Below are 22,873 nucleotides of genomic sequence, written 5' to 3'. Positions count from 1 at the left end.
ACAACCACTTTTTCACTGCCACTCCTTTGACTCCACCCCCACTGGGCCTTTAAGTCGGCCTCACAATGGCGTGATCGCATCTCTTACAAACCGTTTGTTACTTAAGGGTGATGTGAAGAGGCCTTGTGCGTTTTAAGGGGCTGTGAGATGTTGATACGGATGCCTTTAGAAGTGTCGATCTTTGTCCGCGGCGATGTTTGACTGTGAGAACAGCGTTTGTGCAGAGTGCTCGCGCCATGACAGGGGCCTGACTTCTCGGCTGTTGGCCATGGCCCTGTTCTACTAGACTGGCTCTGAATAGCGTGCGATTCGCAGGCCCTTCATTTCCAATTTTTCATCGCTTTCCTACCCACACATCCAATTATTTCACTTCTTTCTACGCGTATTCTTTACACTTCGGTAGAGATATACAATGAAGTTATTATTTCATTTGTCCTAACTAAGGGCTATCGTTCAGCTGAAGTGCCAAGTCATTGCTGCGAAGTGCATATGTATATACACGTCGCCAACTAGAGTGCCGACATATGTAGAATAGGCTAGGATTTTTTCTGTTTTAGGAAGGATTCTGACAGTTTACATGTCCTTCTCTAGATCCGTGCGGCGCCATTCTAAGTAATACATGTACTCCATTCCTCGCATCTGGGACCTGAAGTCATAATTTCGTCGTCCCCGCTATGCCCAAAACGTCGTTTAGTTATCCTGCCTCTCCTTCTATTCTTGGCTCGCTATTTCCTCATTTTCTACGGGCCGTTTCTTTTTCGCCCCGAGTCCAAAATGGCTCTGAAATGTTTCCCCATCGCCTGTCCGCGCCATGGTAACTGCGGCGCGCGGATGTTGAGGAGACAGGAACGAGGGAAGCAGAATCGATAAGTAATTACACCTCTCTCTAAAGTCAGCATGTCTGCGGGGAAAGACAAATGCGCTGACCGGCGACGTGTTGCCCTGGGCCCGGGGATCCCGACGTTGATGGAGTCTTGAGAGTTTTGGAGAAAAGTGATCTTGGCACCTTCGGGAAACGACCTGGCTTGCCAGACCAAATAAATTCTTGTCAACGTGTCCAAAATGCCGTGATCTTTGGAGCCCTGTCGGTTTTGACAGGTACCGCCTGCAGTTAGACGTCCGTACGGTACACGGGGTTACCTCCAAGCAGATGTATTCGGTTGTTCTTCGGCTCGCCTTGGCCATCCTTTTGTGCCTCTTTGTACTTTATCAGGTTCGCAGGCGTCCAGTGGTAATAACAGACATGTAAAAGAAACCAAAACGCCACGAAGAAACCGAAAACAGCTAAAGCCACGTATCTTCTCAGAGAGTACACACGGCACACGGCACGGTCAGAGTCATGACAACACAGAGTCCCACAGCCTGGCCTGAGCTGCCGAGCCATCGTCAATCATGAGCCCTAATCGGCAAAGGCAGGCAGGCAGGCGACTCAAACACACACGTACAAGGAACCTGCCCCGTAGGGTTAACTGTGTAAAATGTGCCATTAGTACTGCTGCAATTTGGCAAATTAACAAAAAACAACGCACTCCCAAAGTGCAAATTTTTAAAACCATTTCGGCCAGAACAGAGAAACACCAGATGCCAGCTCTCAGATCGTGTTCCTGACATTATTCTGGGCATTTTAACAGGCTGTGAATCGGAGCACTTCGGTTTAATCTATGGGCGACAATGTGTACTGATGACGTTGTCAGAGCAACGAGAAAATGATCTCACGACTTTTCATAGCTTTAAATTTTTCAAGCTTCAAAAGTTTAATCGTAGTGTACACATAGAGAAGTCATCGACCAAACTTTGCTAGCTCTCCGGTTAATTTATTTGGACACACCAGCAAGATTAAGTCCCCAATTCTTCCATCCACCCTGCATATTTTTCCAAGAGGTCGCACTAGGGTCATGTACCGGAAAGTAATGCTATAAAAGGACTGCACTATGAGGGCACTGTTCTGACAAAAACATGGCAGTCACAGTACTGTCAAGGTATTATAGGAGCGTGTAGTTTTCTTTCCAAATTTGGTGCGTTTTTAGGCGTTTTTAGTGGGCTTCTTTTTTTATACATGCTGGTATCTTTTCGTACGCCAGCAAATGGTAACTGATTTACCTCCTGGGCAATAAACTCTCTTTGCAGCCACCAAAACATCTGCTTGGAGATTACGTGTGTTAATTCGGCGTTTATCATTTGTTGTATCTTGTATGATAAGATGCGGGAAGCTGGTAAATGGTGGTCTGTTCTCCCTCTTGAGATTGTCTTGAGATTCTTCAGATTGGTAAAAACGCAAATTAAAGACTTGTCAAGAAACAAGATAAGAATCCTGTGGCATAGATAGCATGTGTGTGGTATCGTCAACAACTCGGTCAAGATTAAGGATTATATCAACAAATCCTTTTATACATGTATGTGCGATAACATTTTCAGTTGAGAGATAATGTTTTAAATGTTTTATGAATGAAGGAAGGTTGCAGGAAAAGACTTGGCCTGGGTTCTTTCGTATCACTCGCAAAATATGCAATACACCATTTGGTGGTCCCATAGGCATAGTACAGTGGCGGGCTTCAGGATTCTGTTTTCCTGTCTTTCTGAGAATACAAGGTCAACTTGATAAGACGGTGACAGCAGCAATTTTGTAATCTCTGATTGACAAGGGCCACTGAACCCAACGCACTGAAACGTTTTTACCCCTTATGATGTATATAAAATTTTATCTACTATCGCGGATGCATGATTTCTTGGCTATAACTAAATCCTTGTATCTGCTTGAAGACTGTAACCGACTATGTCCAGTGCGCCCAGGTGGGGCATGTCAGCCGGGTTTAACCGGTACGTTCAACCAGAAACCGCCCAAAACATTTTAGCAGCACACCGACGCGAGTTAAGGGTACCTGGCTCCCGTTCCTTGTCGGCTGATGGCTTTTCTGACGGGGCCTGTCAACACCACAGGCGGGGTGAAGACAGCGACGGCTCGGGTGCTTGTTGGGAGTCAGCCGGGCTAGCTGCCGGTTTGCTCAGCATCTCTATTTTCCTTCCTCGACGGTCAGACGTATTTATGTTGGCTGTCTTAGGCTCGTTGGAATGTTACTTTGCCCTAAAGACAGCTATCCACGGCGGATAATACAGTGTGTGTAAACTTTGCAAATTTCAGAAGTATTCAGAAATGGTCTGTTCAAAAATTGCTTATCAAAATCGTACGACGGATTAAGACGAATGTTACACGACCAAAATACGAAGATCGCAAAATGTTCTTACTGCGAACCTCAAGGAGCGCGTTGGCAGAACGTACTGTGCCTGCGCGAAACCCGTAATGTATTGTGCATAGCACTTCGTCAGAAGGTCTCATTTAGTTAGGGGTGTATTCGCGTATTTAAGGATGACATTACGTTTATAGTTTTCAAAAGGTGGGTCAGAAAAAATATGGTCTGCAACAGGCAAATTTCTGATGCAAACAAACATCCAACGAAAACCGTTTGCTATGACAAGGGTTACAGAGCGTAGAGGACTCAAGGCGTTCAGTTAAAAGGTTAACCGTGCGTTCGTATCTTCAGAAAACAACAAACCCTGTCAGTTGATTCTAACCATTAGTAGTCATTGGAACTTGTCTTGTGGATAATGCCCCGGCCCAGGCCAGTAGTAAACGCCCAGCCTGGCAGCAGTCGGGGGGAATGTGTGATGAATGGTTCTCAGGATGTGTCCCAAGGTGAAGATGGAAACTCCGCACAACCAAACGTGGATATGTGTACGCCGGAGGTGTTTCATGGTGAATACATAAAACACGGTCACTGACGAAAAGTAATGGATGCTACTTGAAACGTCTGACAGTTTTCCAAATCTATCTAGTTACTTGAGTAACAGTTTTCTTGTGTATATGTTAGTACCTGGATGTCTAACGTTAACCTTTATCGATATACATAAAACACTCGTCAAGGACATTCTTAGGTGAATTATGATCACATTGCATTGGTATATGGAAGGCGGCGATTCTGAGCACTACTAGTATATCCGATTATCTCTAAGCAGATCTTTCGGTGGTCGCAAAAGACAGTTACTGTATCAAATTGGCCAGGCAGTATCCATTAGCCAAACAGTATCCATTGGCCATTGGTGGCTGATGGACACTCCTCTGGAACAGTGGATACTGCCTTGCCACCGTATGATCTGCTTGGACACACTTGCCGACGCCTTGGACCTACTTCTTTTGAAAGGACTTTCTGCAATGGCATTCACGAAAATCTGTCGTCCTACCTTGTCTTCCGCTTCTTCCCTGACTTGCCTTTGTCGATTAAGAGAGCCTCCATGTAGAAAATGGTGACCTTAAAATGGTGACCTTGGCAATGAAGACCTGCCGCACCACACGTACACCGTCCACTGTGTTGGCAAAGCATAATAGATAAATAAATACGTGTAAATTAATAAATAAAAAGTATAATAAATAAATAAAAACGGTGACCTTGACAATAAAGACCTACTCCTCCACACCGTCCACTGTGTTGGCAAAGCATAATAAATAAATAAATACGTGTAAATTAATAAATAAAAAAGTATAATGAATAAATAAAAACGGTATAAACACAAAAACACTCAAGCAGCGTCATGTTTGTCCTTGTGAGTGAGGGCGATGTTTTGACGATTCTGAGAGTTCTTTGTTATTACCAGACCGCCTGGGATGGATCTGCAGAGCTGGGGAACTGGGGTTCACAGAAGGACAAAACACGGAATTTTTGGTCAAGTGGTTCTCTTCACGGGCACTGTGTGTCATGACTGTGGTGACACAAGGGGGATAGAGATGGATGTTTGGACACAAACCTCTTCTGACAGTTTTGTCTTGGCGATTTCTTGGACAGGAGAGGGAAAAATAGTAGTCTCTACTAGGCCTCAGAAGCGACTGCAGAGAGTAGAAATTGGTAAAATGGACAAATAATATGACAGGGGAATTGGTCCGCTACAGGGGTAGTTTGCCGCACCCGTTAGTCTGGTATGTTATCTACTTGGCCAATTTCTACTCTTTCCAGCCGCTTCTGAAGCCTGGTAGAGGCTAGGAAATTAGCCGGCGCAAGGACGGCCACAATTGTGACATGTCGACAGGAACTGCTATCACATAAATGTCAAGTCATATTTAGTAGTTAGCTGGAAATACCTTTCATGTCAGGAGAGGCCTATGCTTTAATTGTAGTACTGGGGCCTATGGAGACAAGGCTAGGTAAAACAATGCAAACGAGCTAGCGGGAATCTTTTTTACCATTTCCTCGTCAAATTCACAGACACAACGGTTCATTATCGTCTGTTAACGACCCATTCATCCCCTAACAGCCGTTTGTAACGGTCATTACCCATAATCACCCGGGGCGATGTGATGCCAATATAAACTCCACAGGTACGGTCATTACTGTGACAGGTCTTGTGATGGATCGGCGGACTGGGAACGTTTCTACTTGCTTGTGTTGCTTCAACAATGGCTTCATTTGCACTTGACTAAGGTTTAAAGACATTAGGCTTGGGAAAGAGCCAGGAGACCGGCGTGAAATGAAGTCAAATCATGCAGGTGGTTGCGTTCGGTTTTCCGTTGTTAATGCATGGGTAATGTCCAACATCCATGGTCAATTAAAACCAACTATAGTAGCGTTGTCTTTGGTTCTAGTCTAATGTATATCTAATGTTTCATTCGTTACTTTTGCCCCCTGGCTGATCGACTTATATATAATTTGTGAAGAGACTTGCATACATATTTAGTAGTCTCCACTACACCAAGGTGATTTTAAACCTCCTTGACCAGACAACGCGGATTCAAAAGCACTAAAATTTTGCCAAATACGGGAAAGAATTGGTCAGGGGAGTTCAGCCATCGTAGAATTTATTAGCCCGCTTTGGAATGGGAAATTAACCTTCCCGTGGACTGTCCTTGCCAATTATTCTTCCCCTTTTTGGGGAATTTTACGATCCGTACCCCCCGTAGGATGGCCTGGTGGAGGCCATTGGTGGAGGCCACATAACCAGTCAGGCGACCTCCTCGTTTGAAATTTCCATATACTTGTAACGATGCCCTCCCCCGTTCTCCTATTTTGGAAATATATGTCAGGCACACGTTCGGACTTAGGTAACTACTAAGTACCTAATACCAACCCAGAAGAGAACAAGAAATAGCCATGCCTTCAAGTACCAGAGTTATCAACCAAGGATTGAGGTGTTCAAGAATTCATTCTTTCCTAGAACTATCTCAGATTGGAACTCGCTGTTACCAAGTACAGTAGGGGCATTGTCATTAGATAGCTTTAAACAATGTTTGAAGCTAGATGTTCAAGGGTTAGATGTAACAAGTCGATCGGTGTAATGTAGCCAGCTGCCGCCGCGCCGCGTGCCTGCTAAGCTGGTGTGTTACGCCGAAGGGCGGTTATACCGGCTATAGCGATACAGCTACAGACTTCGGTGCTGCACAGCCACACACATACAGCAGCCTACAACCCACCCACCCGTCTGTAACAACCCGGCAAGGTCTTGGAATATTTCACGAAGTGGTTGTTTTGGTTAGGTGGCGATCCATGTCCCAGGGGTACCCACGCGTACTCTGTAGTGTATACGCTGGGCTTAGTCCAGCGCCGGGAGAGCTTTTAAATCGTCCTTAATAGGACACGGATGACTAAGTAAAAATGTTCTCTCTTCAGTCTAACAAGAAGTGAGATCGTGGCTGTTTTAAGGGTGAGAGTAACCTTGGCGGGCCTGGATTTTGGAGCGCATAGTTGTGCAGTTGGTGGGTAATCTCTTATAGGTAGGACTTGGTCACAGATTGTCGCCGTGTGGACACAGGTATATACGTTTTGTTTCGGCATGACACCACCACGATCTATCTCTGTGCTTTGCTGTCTCTGTACATGTGCAGACGACATGTGAAGTAGCCTGGATGCCAGGCTGTTGTCAAGGCTAATACACAGGCCAGTCACACGTTAGCCTGGATACCAGACTGTTCTCCAGGGCTAAAAAAACAAGCCATTCCCAATTTTAGCCTGGATATCAGACTGTTCTCAGGACCAATACACAGGCCAGCCCCTACTGTAGGGTCTGTGGTCAAATTTCCTTGAAGATGTTGTCCCTGGAGCCAAGGACCTAGTCTGTATACTGGCAACAGTATGGCACCCATCATAACTTAATTCTGCATATAAAATATCATACAAACACGCGCCCAGTATGCCAAAGGTATGGACAATAGTCCCAGTACGTACGCTACGGTCTACAGTCTGGAATTCAAGGAATGGAGGTAGGAAATACGGACCGTAGAATCTTATAACAAGCAGGATTTTAATGATATGATGCATTTTTGGACCAACACGGAATGTCGAGCCGACCTGAGAAGGTGTAGACGGGTTGTTTGTTGTGGTTTCCAAACACCACCCCGCGGCTAAGTGGCGCTCTAGTCTTCTCAATGTCACGGAAAAGTCAAAAGGACACCGCGTCACAACACGACATCAGCAGTAAGAATCGATAATACTAGTAGTAACTTAGGTAAATTAAAGTTAGCTAGGTGATGATGTTAACCATCACAGAAGGAAAACATTGTTTTTGCCCCGTTTCTTCCTCTTCTCCAAACGCATAAGGTCATTGACCTGGACCAGAGGTCTGTCACCATGGTAACTAGTGCTGTCGCAGACACCCTGGAGTGTTGGGTTGCATTATGAAGCAATTTTTTCCACAAGCAAACAGGTGGAAGGATCCTTGGTCCAACTTTATTTCTTGAATCTTTTTAGCCAAAAAATAAAAAAAAACATTTAAAAAAAGCAAATCCTTACCCACCGAACCTAGTTCTTTTAGGACTGAAAGCGTAAACACAACATCAATGTAGCTAGGCCAAGCCAAGCCATTTACGCACAGCGCTTTCGTACCCCAGACTCCAACAAAACTAGTGCGAGTTCCACTACCAGCGGCCCCTGACCTCGACCTGACCTTCAGCATGAATCCCCCGTGTCCAGACGTGGTACGAAATACCACCGGGGCTCAATATGGCGTCTGTCTATCCCACCAGTAAGCTCGGAATGGAGAATTAATCTGTGTAAAAAGCGGCTAACTTCTTCCTTCCGTACTACAGTATTTCAGTACGTCAATGTCCCGGGGTGACCTCCACTTGCAAAGATGAAACCATTCAACAGTTACGAGTATAGTACATCTGAGAAGCGCCAGAGCAACAATGACCAACTAGGGAAAGCACATTTGGACAGAGAAATGTTTCCATATTTCATTCCTTCTCGTGATCAGAGAAGCGACCGCTGATTGACAATTATTCTCCTTCACTGCACTGACAAAAAGAACTTACGACCATTGTCATAATGGGCCTTGGTCGGTTGAATACTAGTATACCGTGACATCCATGACGTAGTGCGTGTTGATTGGTCTGGTTATGATTTTGTTAGATGTACAATCTCCAAACCTGTCAGCACCCTCCTCAGAAGAGTGCACGATGTTTTAGGTTCCTACCGTTCACATACACTACAATTTGGCACACAAAGAGACATTTTCCAGTACAGTGTAGTCTACTTTGTGTCTGGAACTCTGGATTGTGTACGACCAGACAGAACCAAAGTACCAGCTGGATAGAGTCTTGTTCAGCCACCCAATAACGGTGACATCTTTACCCCTTTTAACATGTCCTCGGCCTCGCCGTGTGTGTCCTGGCCCGTCAGTACGTGTGCGGGAGGAAGGAGGAATAGTCCGGCAGCCGATAGCAGCTTCCCTCGGCATTTCCTGTCGTCGGTTCTGGCTTCAGTCAGCCCTGTACGAGCTCGAGTTTGTTGACCGGACAGCATTTTCTCCGCAGGTTGCAGAGGTAACGTTAACGTGTATGTTGAATATTTGCTCTCATGAAGTTGTCCATGCACCCTCAATAAATGTCTCGAAAAAGATTCTGCAATTTTGCAAGTTCATGGAAAACCATCCCGTCAAGTATAATCACAGAACATCCAGGTATAATCATAGACCATCGGCACAAACCCATTGTGACAGTCGGTTGAAGAAGAGACAGATTAGGAGCGATCTAAACAGGACTAAACCCCCTACTTGACCGTAAACTCTACTCTATTCTACCCATAACTTGTTGGCTTTCAACCTATCCCGTACACCATTCTTCCTCTTTGTACCTTCTGTCAGTTTAGGATACGTATCCTGACAATGTTGTCAACTGGGGTGGGGAAGGACTTGAGTAGCACGTTAACGTTATAATAAACCATCATATCGACCTGCATATTTCTGGTACATAAGGAGTATACATTTTCTATCTAGATCTATAAGGATAATTTTCCTTAAAAATACAATTTTGACATCACACCGCCACAGTCACTGAATCCCTGACCGAAAATGAAACAGCCCAGACATTATCTAAGCAAGGTAGATCTTTAGAGCTTTGTGGGAGTACGTAAGTCTCTTTTTAGTGTACATGATTCGAAGAGGTTCGAGTGCCACAGATGAAAAGGCCGTTAAAGCCCCGACACGACGGAGATTACAGTGTGTCCTCTTCTCCTTCTTGGAAGGGATAGAAGACGCAATGTGATCTTTTCTCTCTAACGACTTCTTTCTTGAAAGAATGATCAATGAACACTACAAAACTATGAACACACGTGGGTTGGTTTCTAGCCCTGATGAAGTGAAAGACTTGAAGCATAGCTGTCAGCCATATTTGTTTACATTCTGGTAGTTTTTGGTGGTACCACAAACCCAGTGTGCCTCATGTTGGGTGTTTTACCTCCAATATATTATGTCAGAAATGTGAGATAATTTCACAAATATGTTGAAAAGTGGAAGTAAAATTACAATCACACGAATATTTCTTTAAATAAAATATTTCAATTTTTGGTGCAAAAAAAAACTGTTACGTATTGCCCCTTTAAAACATCATGTCTACGGTTGACGCCTTCTGGATTTCAACAAAATGGTCGGAGGATGAAAAACTAAATCCGTTGCTAACAACGAAATTTTAAAGACATAAGTCTGCCTGTTTCTCCGAGCCGGTGTGCAAATATCTAGCATTAGAGACTTAACGTCTGTCTCGTCAATGATTATTTACTCTAGAGTACCTGGCTTTGTGTGGCCCTGGGCCCACCGACGTCACGGGGTGTGGGTTTGTTCCTGTTGTCGTGAGACTTGTCACAGCGTTTGTCGCTCCTTCCACTCTACCGATGATGTGTGTGGTGGAAGTCGTGTGAAGTGTTTTGACTGCGCAGCGAGGAAAGATGGTGTAACAGACACAGGTGTTGACAAGAAAGACTGGCCTCAGGCCTCAGATATTTGCTATAAGAATAGCAAATATATGTATCTGTACAGAAGGCATGACCAAGTACATGTACACGTAAAGTACAGCTGGTATAACCGCCCCTTGGCGTAACACACCCGCTTTGCAGGCACGTGGAGAGGCGGCAGCTGTCTACATTACACCGAACGACTTGTTACACCTTAACTCTGCACATCTAACTCTGTTAAACATTGTTCAAAACTATCTAGTGATGATGCCCTTACTGTACTTGGTGGCCTCAAGTTCTACTCGTAGCACACCAGCTTCGCAGGTACGTGGTGAGGCGGCAGCTGGCTATATTACATCATGGAGGTAGAAACACATCTTTTAACTCCATGATTACACTAAACGACTTGCTACACCTAACCTTTGTACATCTACGTCTAAACAATGCTCACAGCTATCTAGTGATGATGCCCCTTCTGTACTTGGTGGCAGCGAGTTCCACTTTACGATATACAAGGATCCCGCTCATAATACACTCAGGAATGTAAATGTTTCCCTAACAATTCACCCCCGGTCACACCAGCAAGGCAAACGGTTCTTCTAAGTCTCATATCAGTCAGTTGATGTAATGTAAATTCGATATCGTTGACCGCAAATGCTTATTTACATTTGATCTTATTATAGACGAACTGTTTGTGTTAAACATTCCACGTACGTTGAGCTTCTTTCGCGAGATCTTGTACATATGCCACGGATTCATCCCTCTCATAGAATAAAAGTAAAACAAGTGGTCACTGCTTCGACTTTGCTTCTGTTATGATGTTATTTTCACTATAGGACCAGTAGCAAGTGACAGGGACCAGCAAACATTTGAAATAGAATCTATGGTGAAACCATGAAAGGCACGCCCTTTAAACACATTAACCTTTAGCTCAAGTCTTTTCCCCCACCCAAAAATTTGTCAGGTTTCCTTGGATACAAAAAAGCGCACATATCTGTCAGATCGCGCGACGGGAATGCGCCATACAGTATTTGTTTTCCCGCCTAATTTCCTCTTGAGTGGCTGAATGAGTGAATGACAGTCACGGACAAGGTACGTCAGCGCTCACACACCTAGTACCAAAGCACGTCAGGAGAACGCACTGCGCCTGCGCGAAATAGCACTTCGGCAGAACGTCTCATTTGAGGTCGTATTTCCGTGCTTGAAGATGACATCCCGTTTATGGTTTCCAAATGTTGTGTCGGAAAAGATATCGTCTGCAACAGGCAAATTAACGAAAATTCGCGTTTCGCGCAGGCGCAGTACGCTCTGTCGACGTGCTTGTTACCGATAGGTATCAGTCACGTGGACAGCGGAGATGAGTGACGTAACTGTGTGTGACAGCACAGAGACCAGTGACGTACTTCGTCCGACAACAGAGACCAGTGACGCATCTTCATAGAACAACATAATATTGAGTTTGCCACAGAAAAGTTGATTGTGGCGTTTTTGTCTTGCTTGAGAAGGTAAACCAAGCGGTCATGAACACTAAATCATTTTAGTTTCCTTCTCTCGTCATCTGTGACTTCCTGACTACTGAAGTCACCGTTACGTCATTTCCTGGTGCCTGGGGAGTGTTTGTGTATCAAGTTTCACGAAGTCCGCCTGATGGATGGATGTGTCACTAAAAATATAGGGTGATCAGCAAAACCACTAATTGATAGAATTGTTGAGTAATACAAGGGGCAGACGACAGGGGCGGAGATATTATCAACCTTGCAATCCTTCACAGGTACTTCAGTACACATTCCTGTCGGTCAGGATGAAGTGCTACCCCCCAGTCCCTCTCGAGCGGGCCTGCACTCCAGCTCTGCTCGGCCAATGGCCAAAGGGGGATCCCTGCATGAAGAGCTGCTGTGCTGCCAATCATGGTCCACCATTGTTCCCAGGAATTCAAGAGGATGCGTGCGGAATTGTTTTCTCCTTCGACTCTCCTCTGTCCCCCGGACTAAAATTTCCCGGGGCCAGCACATAAGAGCCGCCGCCTCTCTGCGCGTCCTCCGCATTCCGACCCCTTCCAGTGGCGAGGTGTTCCCCTCACATGCTGGGGAGAGACAGCTACATCTGGTGCTCATTCTACCGCCTTTTCCCTGCTCACCAGGACACGGGGAGCTAGCCAAGCCTCCGCGAATCAAATTAGCCAGGTCCAGACGCCAAGCAATTATAATATCAGTTATATTCCTTCGGACTTTGCCGTTGCGCGCCCAAGTCCGCCGGAGAGAGCTATGACCATGCCTAAATCGCCCAGGAAGCGGCTCTTCCACCTCCTGTACCTGGTCAGCACCCTAGCGGCGGGGACAGGTGACCAGTAAGTCTTAACCTGTTCTAGATTGTATCCGATTTCATAAGGACTGGTGGGGAACTGTAGATATATCTTTAACTGGCACCCTACCGTGGTAAGTTCTGTCCAGTCTGCCGTCGTCTTTGCTTCCCAGCTTGTAGCCCGGTACTTTACAGTACATCCCGTAGCTTATTGCCACGCTAAAGCCGTAAGTCTATCAAAGAAGACAAGTTGTTTGATATCATTAGGAAGCGTTTATGATAACTTGCCATCGGCGTGTCCGACGAATGGTTATTGATGTAAAAAAAGGGGCCAAAACCCTGTGGCCCTTGTAACGTTGTTTCTAACATATCGACGCTTCTGTATATCTGATTTCTCTGTTATCATTTTATGCGGGTTTTAAACGATATGTTTTCCACGTTTTCGGAACATACGCATACTCTACTTGTGGGATAATAGAATATATATACAAAACTGCGTCATGTCATAGAGTCAATGGTTAACTGTGCATTCTTCGACGCCTTTGTAAAGACTACGCACTTACTTTGGATTAACAAATCCGTCGACTATGTGGTAGTGGAGCGTTTGGTGTTGGCCAAATGACGACTACATGTATATGACTTTGACGCTGGCGGCGATTGATTTACCTTAAGATTAAGGATCATAGATTAAGATTAAGGAAAGATTTAATAGCTGGAGAAGTCAAATCTTCTGATTATGATATACTTTATTAGAATTAGTGTTATATCTACCGTTTCTGCTGTTGTTGTTGTTGTCAGAAAAAAAAACTGCAGTAAGTAAGAAGACCATGTAAAAAGAACGCCCCTCTCTGTACAAACAACAGACGCCCGACCCCCCGCCTGCCGCTGAAAGACGAATGTACGTGTGTTGTGACAATGAGGTCATGTACAAGAAGGATACGGAAGGATATGTCTTTATCCCATTGTCACTTTCCCGGTAGAGCTGTGTGCATAAGGAGCAGTGGAATGACTCTTAGTGTATATATAGGGAAGGTGCGCCCATAAACTTGGACTCGGATATTTACCTTAGTTTAAGACATGTTGTTCTAACTGAAACAACTTACTGTGTTCAGCATTGAACTGTGCGTGTGTCATTCTTACTGCGTTGTCGTTGAAAGCAAGCCTCTCTCTTTGTTGCTTACCTATATTGTTGGCGGTCAAAAAACCGTCAAAACGAATAGGTTCCCCGCACACCTGTAACTATATCCGAATGTTTACCAAGTTTCCCTGCTGAACAATATGGCAACCACCCTTCGTTTATAGGCCTGTGTTTTTTAACACGTCCACGTTAAACGTGCAACGGAAAGGATCAAGTAGAACAAATCCGAGCCCGCTGTAAGAACAAGCTCGTCAATTGAAGTCTTCTATGTACATAATCGTTGTGGATTAAGTGGGCTTTACGGCTTAAGGCTCGGTTCACGCCGGGTAGCAAGGCTCGTGAGTCAGGTCTGCCCTGCTAGGCTTCTGATCAACATTTCCGCTTGGAGTGAATTCGAAGGCAGGCATTCTTAGCTTTTTCTGTAATATTCCATGTCGGCTTGTTTTTCTTTGATATAGCGTTGTCGGACACACTGAGAGTTCGCAATCGTTTCTTTCTATCTTTAGCATGAGAAAATGTCTGTGCAAAACGTTCAATCACGCTCGCGGTGGGTATACTCCCCCGCTGGCGACGGTGTTTTGCGTATTTCGGAGGATGTCGACTAGCACAACTTTCTTTACTTTGATCTCTAGACTGCGGGGCATATAAACCTTCCCTTTGTATTTCAGGCAAGGAATGATGCTGAAATTGTGTCATTCGGGCAGACAAGTGAGACTGGTCCATCCATATTCCAGTGACTTGTACCCAGTTAGTTAGATTTACGATGAACGTTAAAGCAACACGACCTTGTTTTTAATCTTTTTTTATCTCATGAAATAAATTCATGCGTGCCTCACGGCAAATATTATTATTAATCTAATCACGAGAAGTTAATCATGAACCTACCTTGTTGAGATTTTTAGGCGAAAAAAATTTTCCATTCTATTTCCCCCTTTAGTCTAGATGTTACCGAAACCTACAAATTACAGAAAAGTAGCAAAAGAGGCGCGTCACAATATGGTAAATGCTAGTGCCCTAAGAGCTAGATGCATTGATAACTATCTTGTGTACAACTATCAATTTCTCTGTGCAAGAGCCCCTCTGATGGCAACGTTCTTGTTGTTTGTCTACAGGTCGCTGTCCACCGTGGTGGCTCTCGGTGCGAACATCATCTGTAACCGGATCCCGGGGCTGGTGCCGCGGCAGCGCGCCATCTGCCAGACCCGCCCCGACCTGATCGTCGCCATCGGGGAGGGCGCGCAGATGGGCATCGACGAGTGCCGCTACCAGTTCCGCCACTCCCGCTGGAACTGCACCGGCATGGACAACGACAACGTGTTCGGGAGGGAACTCAGGATAGGTGAGCCGTCGTAGATGATATTTTCCTTTCCCATTGTAGCCGATTATCATTCGATTTTTTATGCATGAAGGCGATGAACAAAAACCTTGTCCAGCTTACACTTATGACGCCATTAGGTATTATAACCTCCAAGCATATGCATATCTATTGGTGGTTGCAAGACGATATCAAGTTGGCAAGATATTATCAAACTGCATAACTGACAGGGCAGTATCCATTTGCCATTTGCCTTTGGCTGGCGAAAAAAAGGATACAACTCCAAAACGCCTAAAACACTTCAAAAATAAGCCAAAACCTAAACCTCTGCTTCGACAGTAACCATGGCATTAGATGTTTTTAAACATGTTAAAACATGTTGAAGATATGCGAGTAACTGGCCTAGAATAGTACAAACAGTCGTATGTTGTTGCGATAGTACATATGTGCTGTTGACGACTTTCAGCACCAAGGACAGAGACCAATCGTGCCAAGCACAACAATCCCCATGCTATATATTGCTGTAATTGACGCTAGTCTGTCTGCTACCATGGTTAGGTTTAAATTCACCGCTCTTCTAGTCTCTCCTAACTATCAGGCCGGAATATAACCTAATAACCCAGATGCACATAGGCTAATTCGAAACAGTATTTGGAGAAAAATAACACCTTCAAACGAAACACGTACCGCCGAATGAAGGAAACCCATAGGAGATACAACCTATTACCGTGAACCATAATGGGTTCCGAAGGGCTGACATTTCTAAATCCTGTTACTAAAGATTCCGAAAACACTCAGGGGGTGTCGAAGAAAGGAAACAACAAAGAAAAGCTGGTTAGCGAACGAGTCCTGTGTACAGTTACAGGGAACACGCAACATCTCCTACTGCCAAAGCTTTAACTACCCCTGACGGGGCAACGTACGACAAAAAAAGTTGCCGACTGTACAGTAGCAAACCAGCCCTCGAGGTAACGTGCGATCTGACCGTACGTACGCCAGGGCAGGCCAATTTACACACAGGAAAAATTCCGCGTGTAAATCTGGACTTTTAATCGGTCAAACAAAATACTCTAGCTTACTCTAGTATTTTTCATTTGCACTGGTTTTTAGGGCGAAAAAACTGTATTTTCTAAGTTTCTGGTCATTCTTACTGTAGTAAATTGGGTTAATACTATCCCATACAATAGCATACTGATATCTCCGAGGTAAACATGCAATGTCGCTGAAGGAATACGGTTGCTTGTTTTGTATCGCAGGCTTGTTCTAGTTATTTATGGGCGGTACCCAAAAATAAAGAGACACTGTGGGAGCTTGTTATTGGGCTATTTCAGATGCTTCAAGTATGAAATAATGACGAACGTGTGATAAGAAATGGCAGTAAATACTGAACCATGTATCAGTCAATATCAGACAGATTTTCTCTTCCATTAGATTTTTTCTTGTTTTGTCGCCCTGAAATTGCTTTGGATTCCTTTAAAAACTAGCCCCCGAACCTTTCCCCGATGCAGCCAAGGATCGTGGAGCAGTGATTGACAGCTCTATGGACAGCTTGTTGACAGGGGGGTTGCCAAGTTCGCGTTCCGTACCAGGTGTCAAAATACGGGCGGCCGTCGCTCGGTGTACCAGCGGGACCACCCGCCTAGCCGTCACCGCCTTCTGTCGCTCCCTGCATACATACATACATACATCAACAAACCGTTCAAACAACCACTCAATCAACCAATCAAACAGCGTTGATTTTAACATGACAGTTGAATCCTTTCGACGCACCATCTGGTAGAAATGGTTTTCTTCTGTCCCATGTCCAAATATACCGATGCCAACTAAGAATAGGTCAGAAATTGAAAGGCGAAAGAATTTGGTTTGTTTTTGAAAGCCGAAGCACGGACTAAGATAGTTAAGCCTTAAGGCCTGGCGAATTATTTGACATTTTTATACGCCAGATTTACCGTGGGTCTTGTGCAAGTGTCTTATCAGTAGGCTAATGCCCTAGGGTCTGTTAACACCCCTGTCGTACAGGTTTACTGTTGACACCAGAACGTTAGCCTCTAACAGGCTTCAGAAGCGGCTGGAAAGGTAGAACTTTGCCAAATAGACAGATAACATGCGTGAGAGGCTAACTGTACTCCTTTAGCGGACCATGGCATGTTATCTGTCTATTTGGTCAATTTCTACTCTTTCCAGCCGCTTCTGAAGCCTAGTAAAGGCTACAGAACGACGCAACAAGGGCAAAAACGTGATAGTCATCTCAGGGATGTCTGTCTGAAGGCTGTTACCTGACAGGTCTTTCCGAAGGTCCTTCAGAACAAGACCGCATGTCTCCGCTCAAGTTTTCCCACAGCAGGCATGATAAAGACTCCACTATGTACGTGAACGTACCAAGTGTTGATTTGTAACACGACGTAGCATGTTATGCTGTTCTGGTTTACAGTAATCACGACTTGAAAAAGAGTAAATATGAAGCTATGCCTTTTCGAAAGAAAATTCAAAACATTTGCCGTGTACACGAAAGCTACTACGAAAGCTCGTGTGTTAGTAGTTACATGTTTAAAGTTAAAACGTTTGTTCTCACCTAGAGAGCGACAAGTCACTCTGGTTTTCTTCAATAGTCTGACTGTGGTCGAAAACACGAGCTATATGTGAGAACAGTCTCTTGTGTTGGAACAAACGTATAACTTTAAACACGTACTTCAAAGCTGTTCTTTGAACTGCATGAGTGCGGAACTATCTAGCTATAGATGAGAACAATCTCTTGTGTTGGAACAAAAGATTTAAGTTTAAACATACACACCAAAGCTGTTCTTTGCTCTCCAAAACTATGCTGAGGAGACCCCTGGGGCTCTATACGCGCGTGTGTACGGAGTTCCCAACATTTCTCGCTGATGTCTGTACAAATATCTCCGCACTCTCAGCCCTGATCAAACGCTCACTCGGCAGTGAGAGGTGCTGACAGACACGGGAACGCAGCGGTTTGCGGGCGGGCGGAATTAAAAGCTGGGAGAGACTCTTAAGTACTTCCCGCTATGTGCAGAGTGTTTGCCCATTCTCTCACTGATATGGATGAGATGGATGGTTCTTACAATGTTTGACAGGAAGAGAGAAAAACAGGCCTAGGCATCCTATGATAGCCCCAAAATCAGATCACATAGATAATCTTTACAACTGGATTATGCTTTAGAAATGTATTAAACCCAGATGAAAAAGACAAACGAAAACGAAACTAAATAGTGAAGACTCGGAAAATACAATATCAGTTCAAGTCATCATATCACGTTGAATGGTAGCATAGTCTTTAGAATATTTTCTTCAGTAATAGTCTGCTATCATTTTGTTTTTGAGCTTTAGAAACTAGATCATTCAAAAGTATATTTTATCCCTATCTGCTACGTACGTACGCGTACAGACACTCTAAGGTGAAAAACTATGCGTTCCTCTGAGTTCTTGTGGTTACCTATAGACACTGGCCTGGTCCCTGTCAAGAGCCAGCGGTGTCCCTTACACACGGCCACTCGTCTAAAACCTCAAACATACTCTCAAGCACACAATTGGCATATCTTTGACCAAGAACTGCAACCTGAACGTCTTTCTAGAACTTTTAAAGTGAGCGATCTGACGGAGGGAGAACCCGCGAGGAATGTGGCCAAGTGCCGGGCGATGTGTCTACGAGTGGCGGTGAGTGACGGGCGGGACGTGCCAGGCATAGCCCGCCACCGTCCGCGCAAATAAAGCCGCGGCCTCCCCCGGGGGGTGCGTGACGGAGAAGTGTCGGCTGTCCCCACTTCACATTCCCCCGGGTGATGTTGACAAGGCTAATCCGTGAGATCATCGCCCAGAAAAAGAACAACGTGCGGACAGACGGATCAATCAACAGGCTAATGTGACAGTTTGGGCAACCCTAAGTAGCGGGACATCTGAGCCGGTTCCCGTACCTTTAAAGGCATCCAATACAATTTCAGGGTGCACGTGGACTTTCAAAGTTCATTTTATGGTCATTCTTTTAATGTAGTGAGCTAAATCTATCATATAGATATGATCTGATCTGATCTGATCGTGAGGCAAAAATACGATGTCATTGACGAAAAACGGTTCCTTTTTTCTGGTTCTACATCTAGGTACAATGTACTAGCATTTATGGGTGGTACCTCCAAATAAAGGAACCCCTCGTGTGGCTTATTTTGGGGCTATTTCAAACCCTACAAGTATGAAATAATGACGAAAATGTGCTAAGAAATGGCAATAAATGTCAATATCGTACAGAAATCCTCATCCAGTATATTTTTTTTTTGCCGTCCTGAAATGCCTGTACTCTACACTTAAGAGGTTTGTGGTTAAAAGAACATGACACGTTTCCTCCCCTCTTCCTATGTACAAGTGGAAGGTGGAGGCATTCTTAACATGCCGCTGTCATACTTTCCCTTTCAGTCGTCCGACAGGTGTGTGGCAGGTGCAAATGTGCAAAATATCATGTTATACTTCTCGCGTATACTTTTCAAAACGTTGGCTGGCAATATAATGTAGACACATGTCCAAAGACCTAGACATAAAGGCTCACTGTGCTACGAGTTATCCTGGCAAGATCACATCTTTTGGTTTTCCCAGACACAGCTGGCCGAAGACGTACTTAGCGCAAATCCTATTTCTCTAGGCCCTTATGATAATCTTCTTAAAGACATTGTCAATCTCTCCGAAGCTAACGAGAACGTAAACTATTTGAACTGCTCACAGAGCCTCCTTCAGTTAAACTTTCTTCATCAGTTCTCAGATGTTTGCGGAAGGACTAGAACAAACACACAGTAAAAGAGGCTACATTGTCGTTTGTTCCCGTAGCGCAGTTGCCATGGCGCGCTCCCCTACGATTGCTGACTGACAGGGTTTACTCACCTCACTTACTGAAGAGAGTATTTCAGCCAATTTTATTTGTGGCCGGTGTTTGATTTGGTGACAGAAGAGTTCAATTTTTCATTTCCCGTTCCTCCACTGAGGGGGATGGTTTGCCGAGCAACACGCGCAGTCCTGGAGACGGCCTGACCGTGTGTGTATGTCTCCTTTATACCTCGCGGACAGCGGGGACAGAATGAATCTCTCCGGGTCGGGGTTAAACCCACACGACCTTTCCCTCCCACACAATTTTCGTCAGACTCCACCAGACATCGTTGTGTTAGAAGAGCAAGTCGAGACAGCGAGCAAAGTGCTGTTGCCATTTCAGAACAATCGTAACATAGATATTTTTCTATTGTGGAGTACTCTCACGGCCCCCAAACGACACAAAATGTGGTCAAGAACAATTCCTTGACTGTACTGCTCAGAATTCAGACGGGCCAAATACAACACAGCTGAGTCCAAGTAATAAGATAATAGGATAGCTAAAATGTACCCCGCTTGGTGTGAATTTTAGCATTGAAAGTTGAGTAGAATGTGAACGTACTGGGATATAGGATATCTGTGACCAAGCGACTTAGATTGCATTTTGGCCTGAAATTTTTTATACTAGTATCATAAAGACTGGTTGGCGGATGGAGCTATGACTAAGGAAAAGGAGAGCACATAAAGGTAAAGAGATGACTGAAGGAAACTGTACTAAAGATGTCTTGCTTTTTGTGTTCCGTATACAGGAAGCAAGGAAGCTGCCTTTACCTACGCCATCAGCTCGGCGGCGCTGGTGCACGCTATCGTCACAGCCTGCAGGTAGGCACCTTTTCCCGCCCTTTCTCCTACAGACCAGGCAAATGTTTACTCCAAGCAGATCTTTGGGCCGCTGCAATACAGCATCAGATTGGCAAGAAAGTATCAAAATGGCCAGGCCACCCAAGGCTAATGTGCACAGGTGGCCAATGGTCACAGGCGGCCAATACAGACCCTTGCCCCAGAGAATCTGCTTGAAGATATTAAGGCAAATGTACCCCTAAATTCGAAGATTACGAGTAGGTCTGTAGGTTAGAAACTGGGCTGGCCGTTGTCGTTTCAACAAGCCTCACACCTTTAGAGGCTTTAAAAGTTTGTTTTATGATTGGTATTGAAAATTAGCATAGCTTCTATGCTCATTCCGTCATTTGGACTGATACACACCAAGGCGCTTCTCGGTCTAACCACTCCCTCCCTCCCACCTGTTCCAGCCAGGGGAACATCTCCGACTGCGGCTGTGACCGTACGAAGGAGGGCGACCTGAACGACGAGGGTTGGAAGTGGGGCGGCTGCTCCGCCGACGTCAAGTACGGGCTGCGCTTCTGCCAGAAGTTCGTGGACGCCCGCGAAGTGGAGCAGAACGCGCGCGCTCTGATGAACCTCCACAACAATGAGGCTGGTAGGAAGGTGTATACAACATTTTGGTTCAAAATTTCGCGTAGAATGCAGATATTGTTTTCCATTTCTTGTATTGTTGTAATGCAGGGTGTGGCGTGATGCTATCATATAGTTGTTTGTTGTGTCGCCATCTTTTTCTATAAGTAACTACGCTGTCATTTTGCTTCGTAGAAGACAAGTCTCACATAGGGCATTTTTTGCTTTGATGATGGCAATCAAAGCAAATACCGATGTGGCAATACCGATTGAATAGCTCGTATCTTTGCTTTATGCTGATCATTATGAATATCAGTATTTCTTTATTTGAGTTATCTTCATCCAACAATAAACGTTGTTCAATGATCCCATAACCATATCACAGCTCAGGTATATAGAACACTCGTTCTAAAGCGCACACTTAATATCAGGCTAGGTGTAATATAAGACACCAATCTATATAATGTCCTTGGAAACACTTGAGTGTTATCCTATGTCTGTTTCTTTGTTGTCTAACGCCGTTGTTCGCCCCTGTAGGTGATTGACCAACACACACGTCTGGAGTGTAAGTGTCACGGGGTTTCAGGCTCCTGCACCATGAAGACATGTTGGATTACCCTCCCACGCTTCCGAGAGGTCGGCAACATCCTCAAGGAGAAGTACCACCACGATGCTCAGCTCGTGGAGGCCGTCCGCGCCAGGCGCACGCGCAGGCCGACGTTCCTGAAACTGAAAAATTCTCGGACATTCGAGAAACCTCGCGAGATTTCCCTCGTGTACCTGCGCGGGTCACCGAACTATTGCGAGCGTGACGAGGAGACAGGGTCGCTGGGAACTCACGGGCGGAGGTGCAACCGGACGAGCCCGTATCAGGACGGGTGTGACCTGATGTGCTGCGGGAGGGGCTACAACACGCACCAGTTCGTCAAGACGTGGCAATGTAACTGTAAGTTCCACTGGTGCTGTTACGTCAAGTGCAACCAGTGCAGTGAGCGGACCGAGGAGTACACCTGCAAATGATCATGACGTCAACACTAGAAATCATGACGTCAAACCACAAATCATGACGTCACACTACAAATGATGATGTCTACACTAAAGATCATGACGTCTTCACAACAAATGATGACGTCATTTTTGACCAGACCAAACGTTATAAATAAAATGGTCACCTTCACAGAACAATCATATGTTGACAAGAAAAGTGGACGTGATCGCCAAAAGTTAAAACAGTGTACAGTGAAGCGACGATATGGATGTAATATAGCTTCCTACTATGATGGATGTAATTCCAGTGGTGAGAATGAACGCGTATTTCTGTGCGGTTGAATCCAATGGATGTTATTTTGTATATAGACGAAGATGTGTGTGAAGTTTCGAAGGGTTATACTTTGGAGATGGAGTCTCTGGAAAGAAGCTCCGCGACTTTGACTTTTAAAGTGAATCTCAGCAATATAGCCATTCAATACGTGCGACATGTTGAAACATTTTTTTCCTTTACAGAGTTAGTAATGGCTTAATTAGTTTTCTAAGGCTATGGAAAGGAAGAAAACTGTCTTTTCACCACGTGAATAAATTTTTGTGTTCTTAATAGTTTTTTTATTAGATATGGTTTGTGATGTAGTATACGAAGTATAC

At 44.8% G+C, this 22,873-nt stretch overlaps 1 protein-coding gene across 1 annotated transcript; it reads left to right on the top strand.

Moving 5' to 3' along the window:
* Positions 1–12,475: 12,475 nt before the first annotated feature.
* On the top strand, positions 12,476–22,799 carry LOC109476910 (protein Wnt-7b-like). Its single transcript, XM_019777928.1, has 5 exons — positions 12,476–12,552; positions 14,757–14,983; positions 20,572–20,644; positions 21,073–21,268; positions 21,773–22,799. The coding sequence occupies exons 1-5, from the start codon at positions 12,476–12,478 to the stop codon at positions 22,253–22,255; spliced, it is 1,056 nt and encodes a 351-aa protein (XP_019633487.1). The 3' UTR covers positions 22,256–22,799.
* Positions 22,800–22,873: the final 74 nt, after the last annotated feature.

Source organism: Branchiostoma belcheri, unplaced genomic scaffold, assembly GCF_001625305.1.
Source record: "Branchiostoma belcheri isolate BF01 breed outbred unplaced genomic scaffold, Haploidv18h27 scaffold4, whole genome shotgun sequence".
NCBI lineage: Eukaryota > Metazoa > Chordata > Leptocardii > Amphioxiformes > Branchiostomatidae > Branchiostoma > Branchiostoma belcheri.
This window is presented reverse-complemented; position numbering and strand designations above follow the sequence as displayed.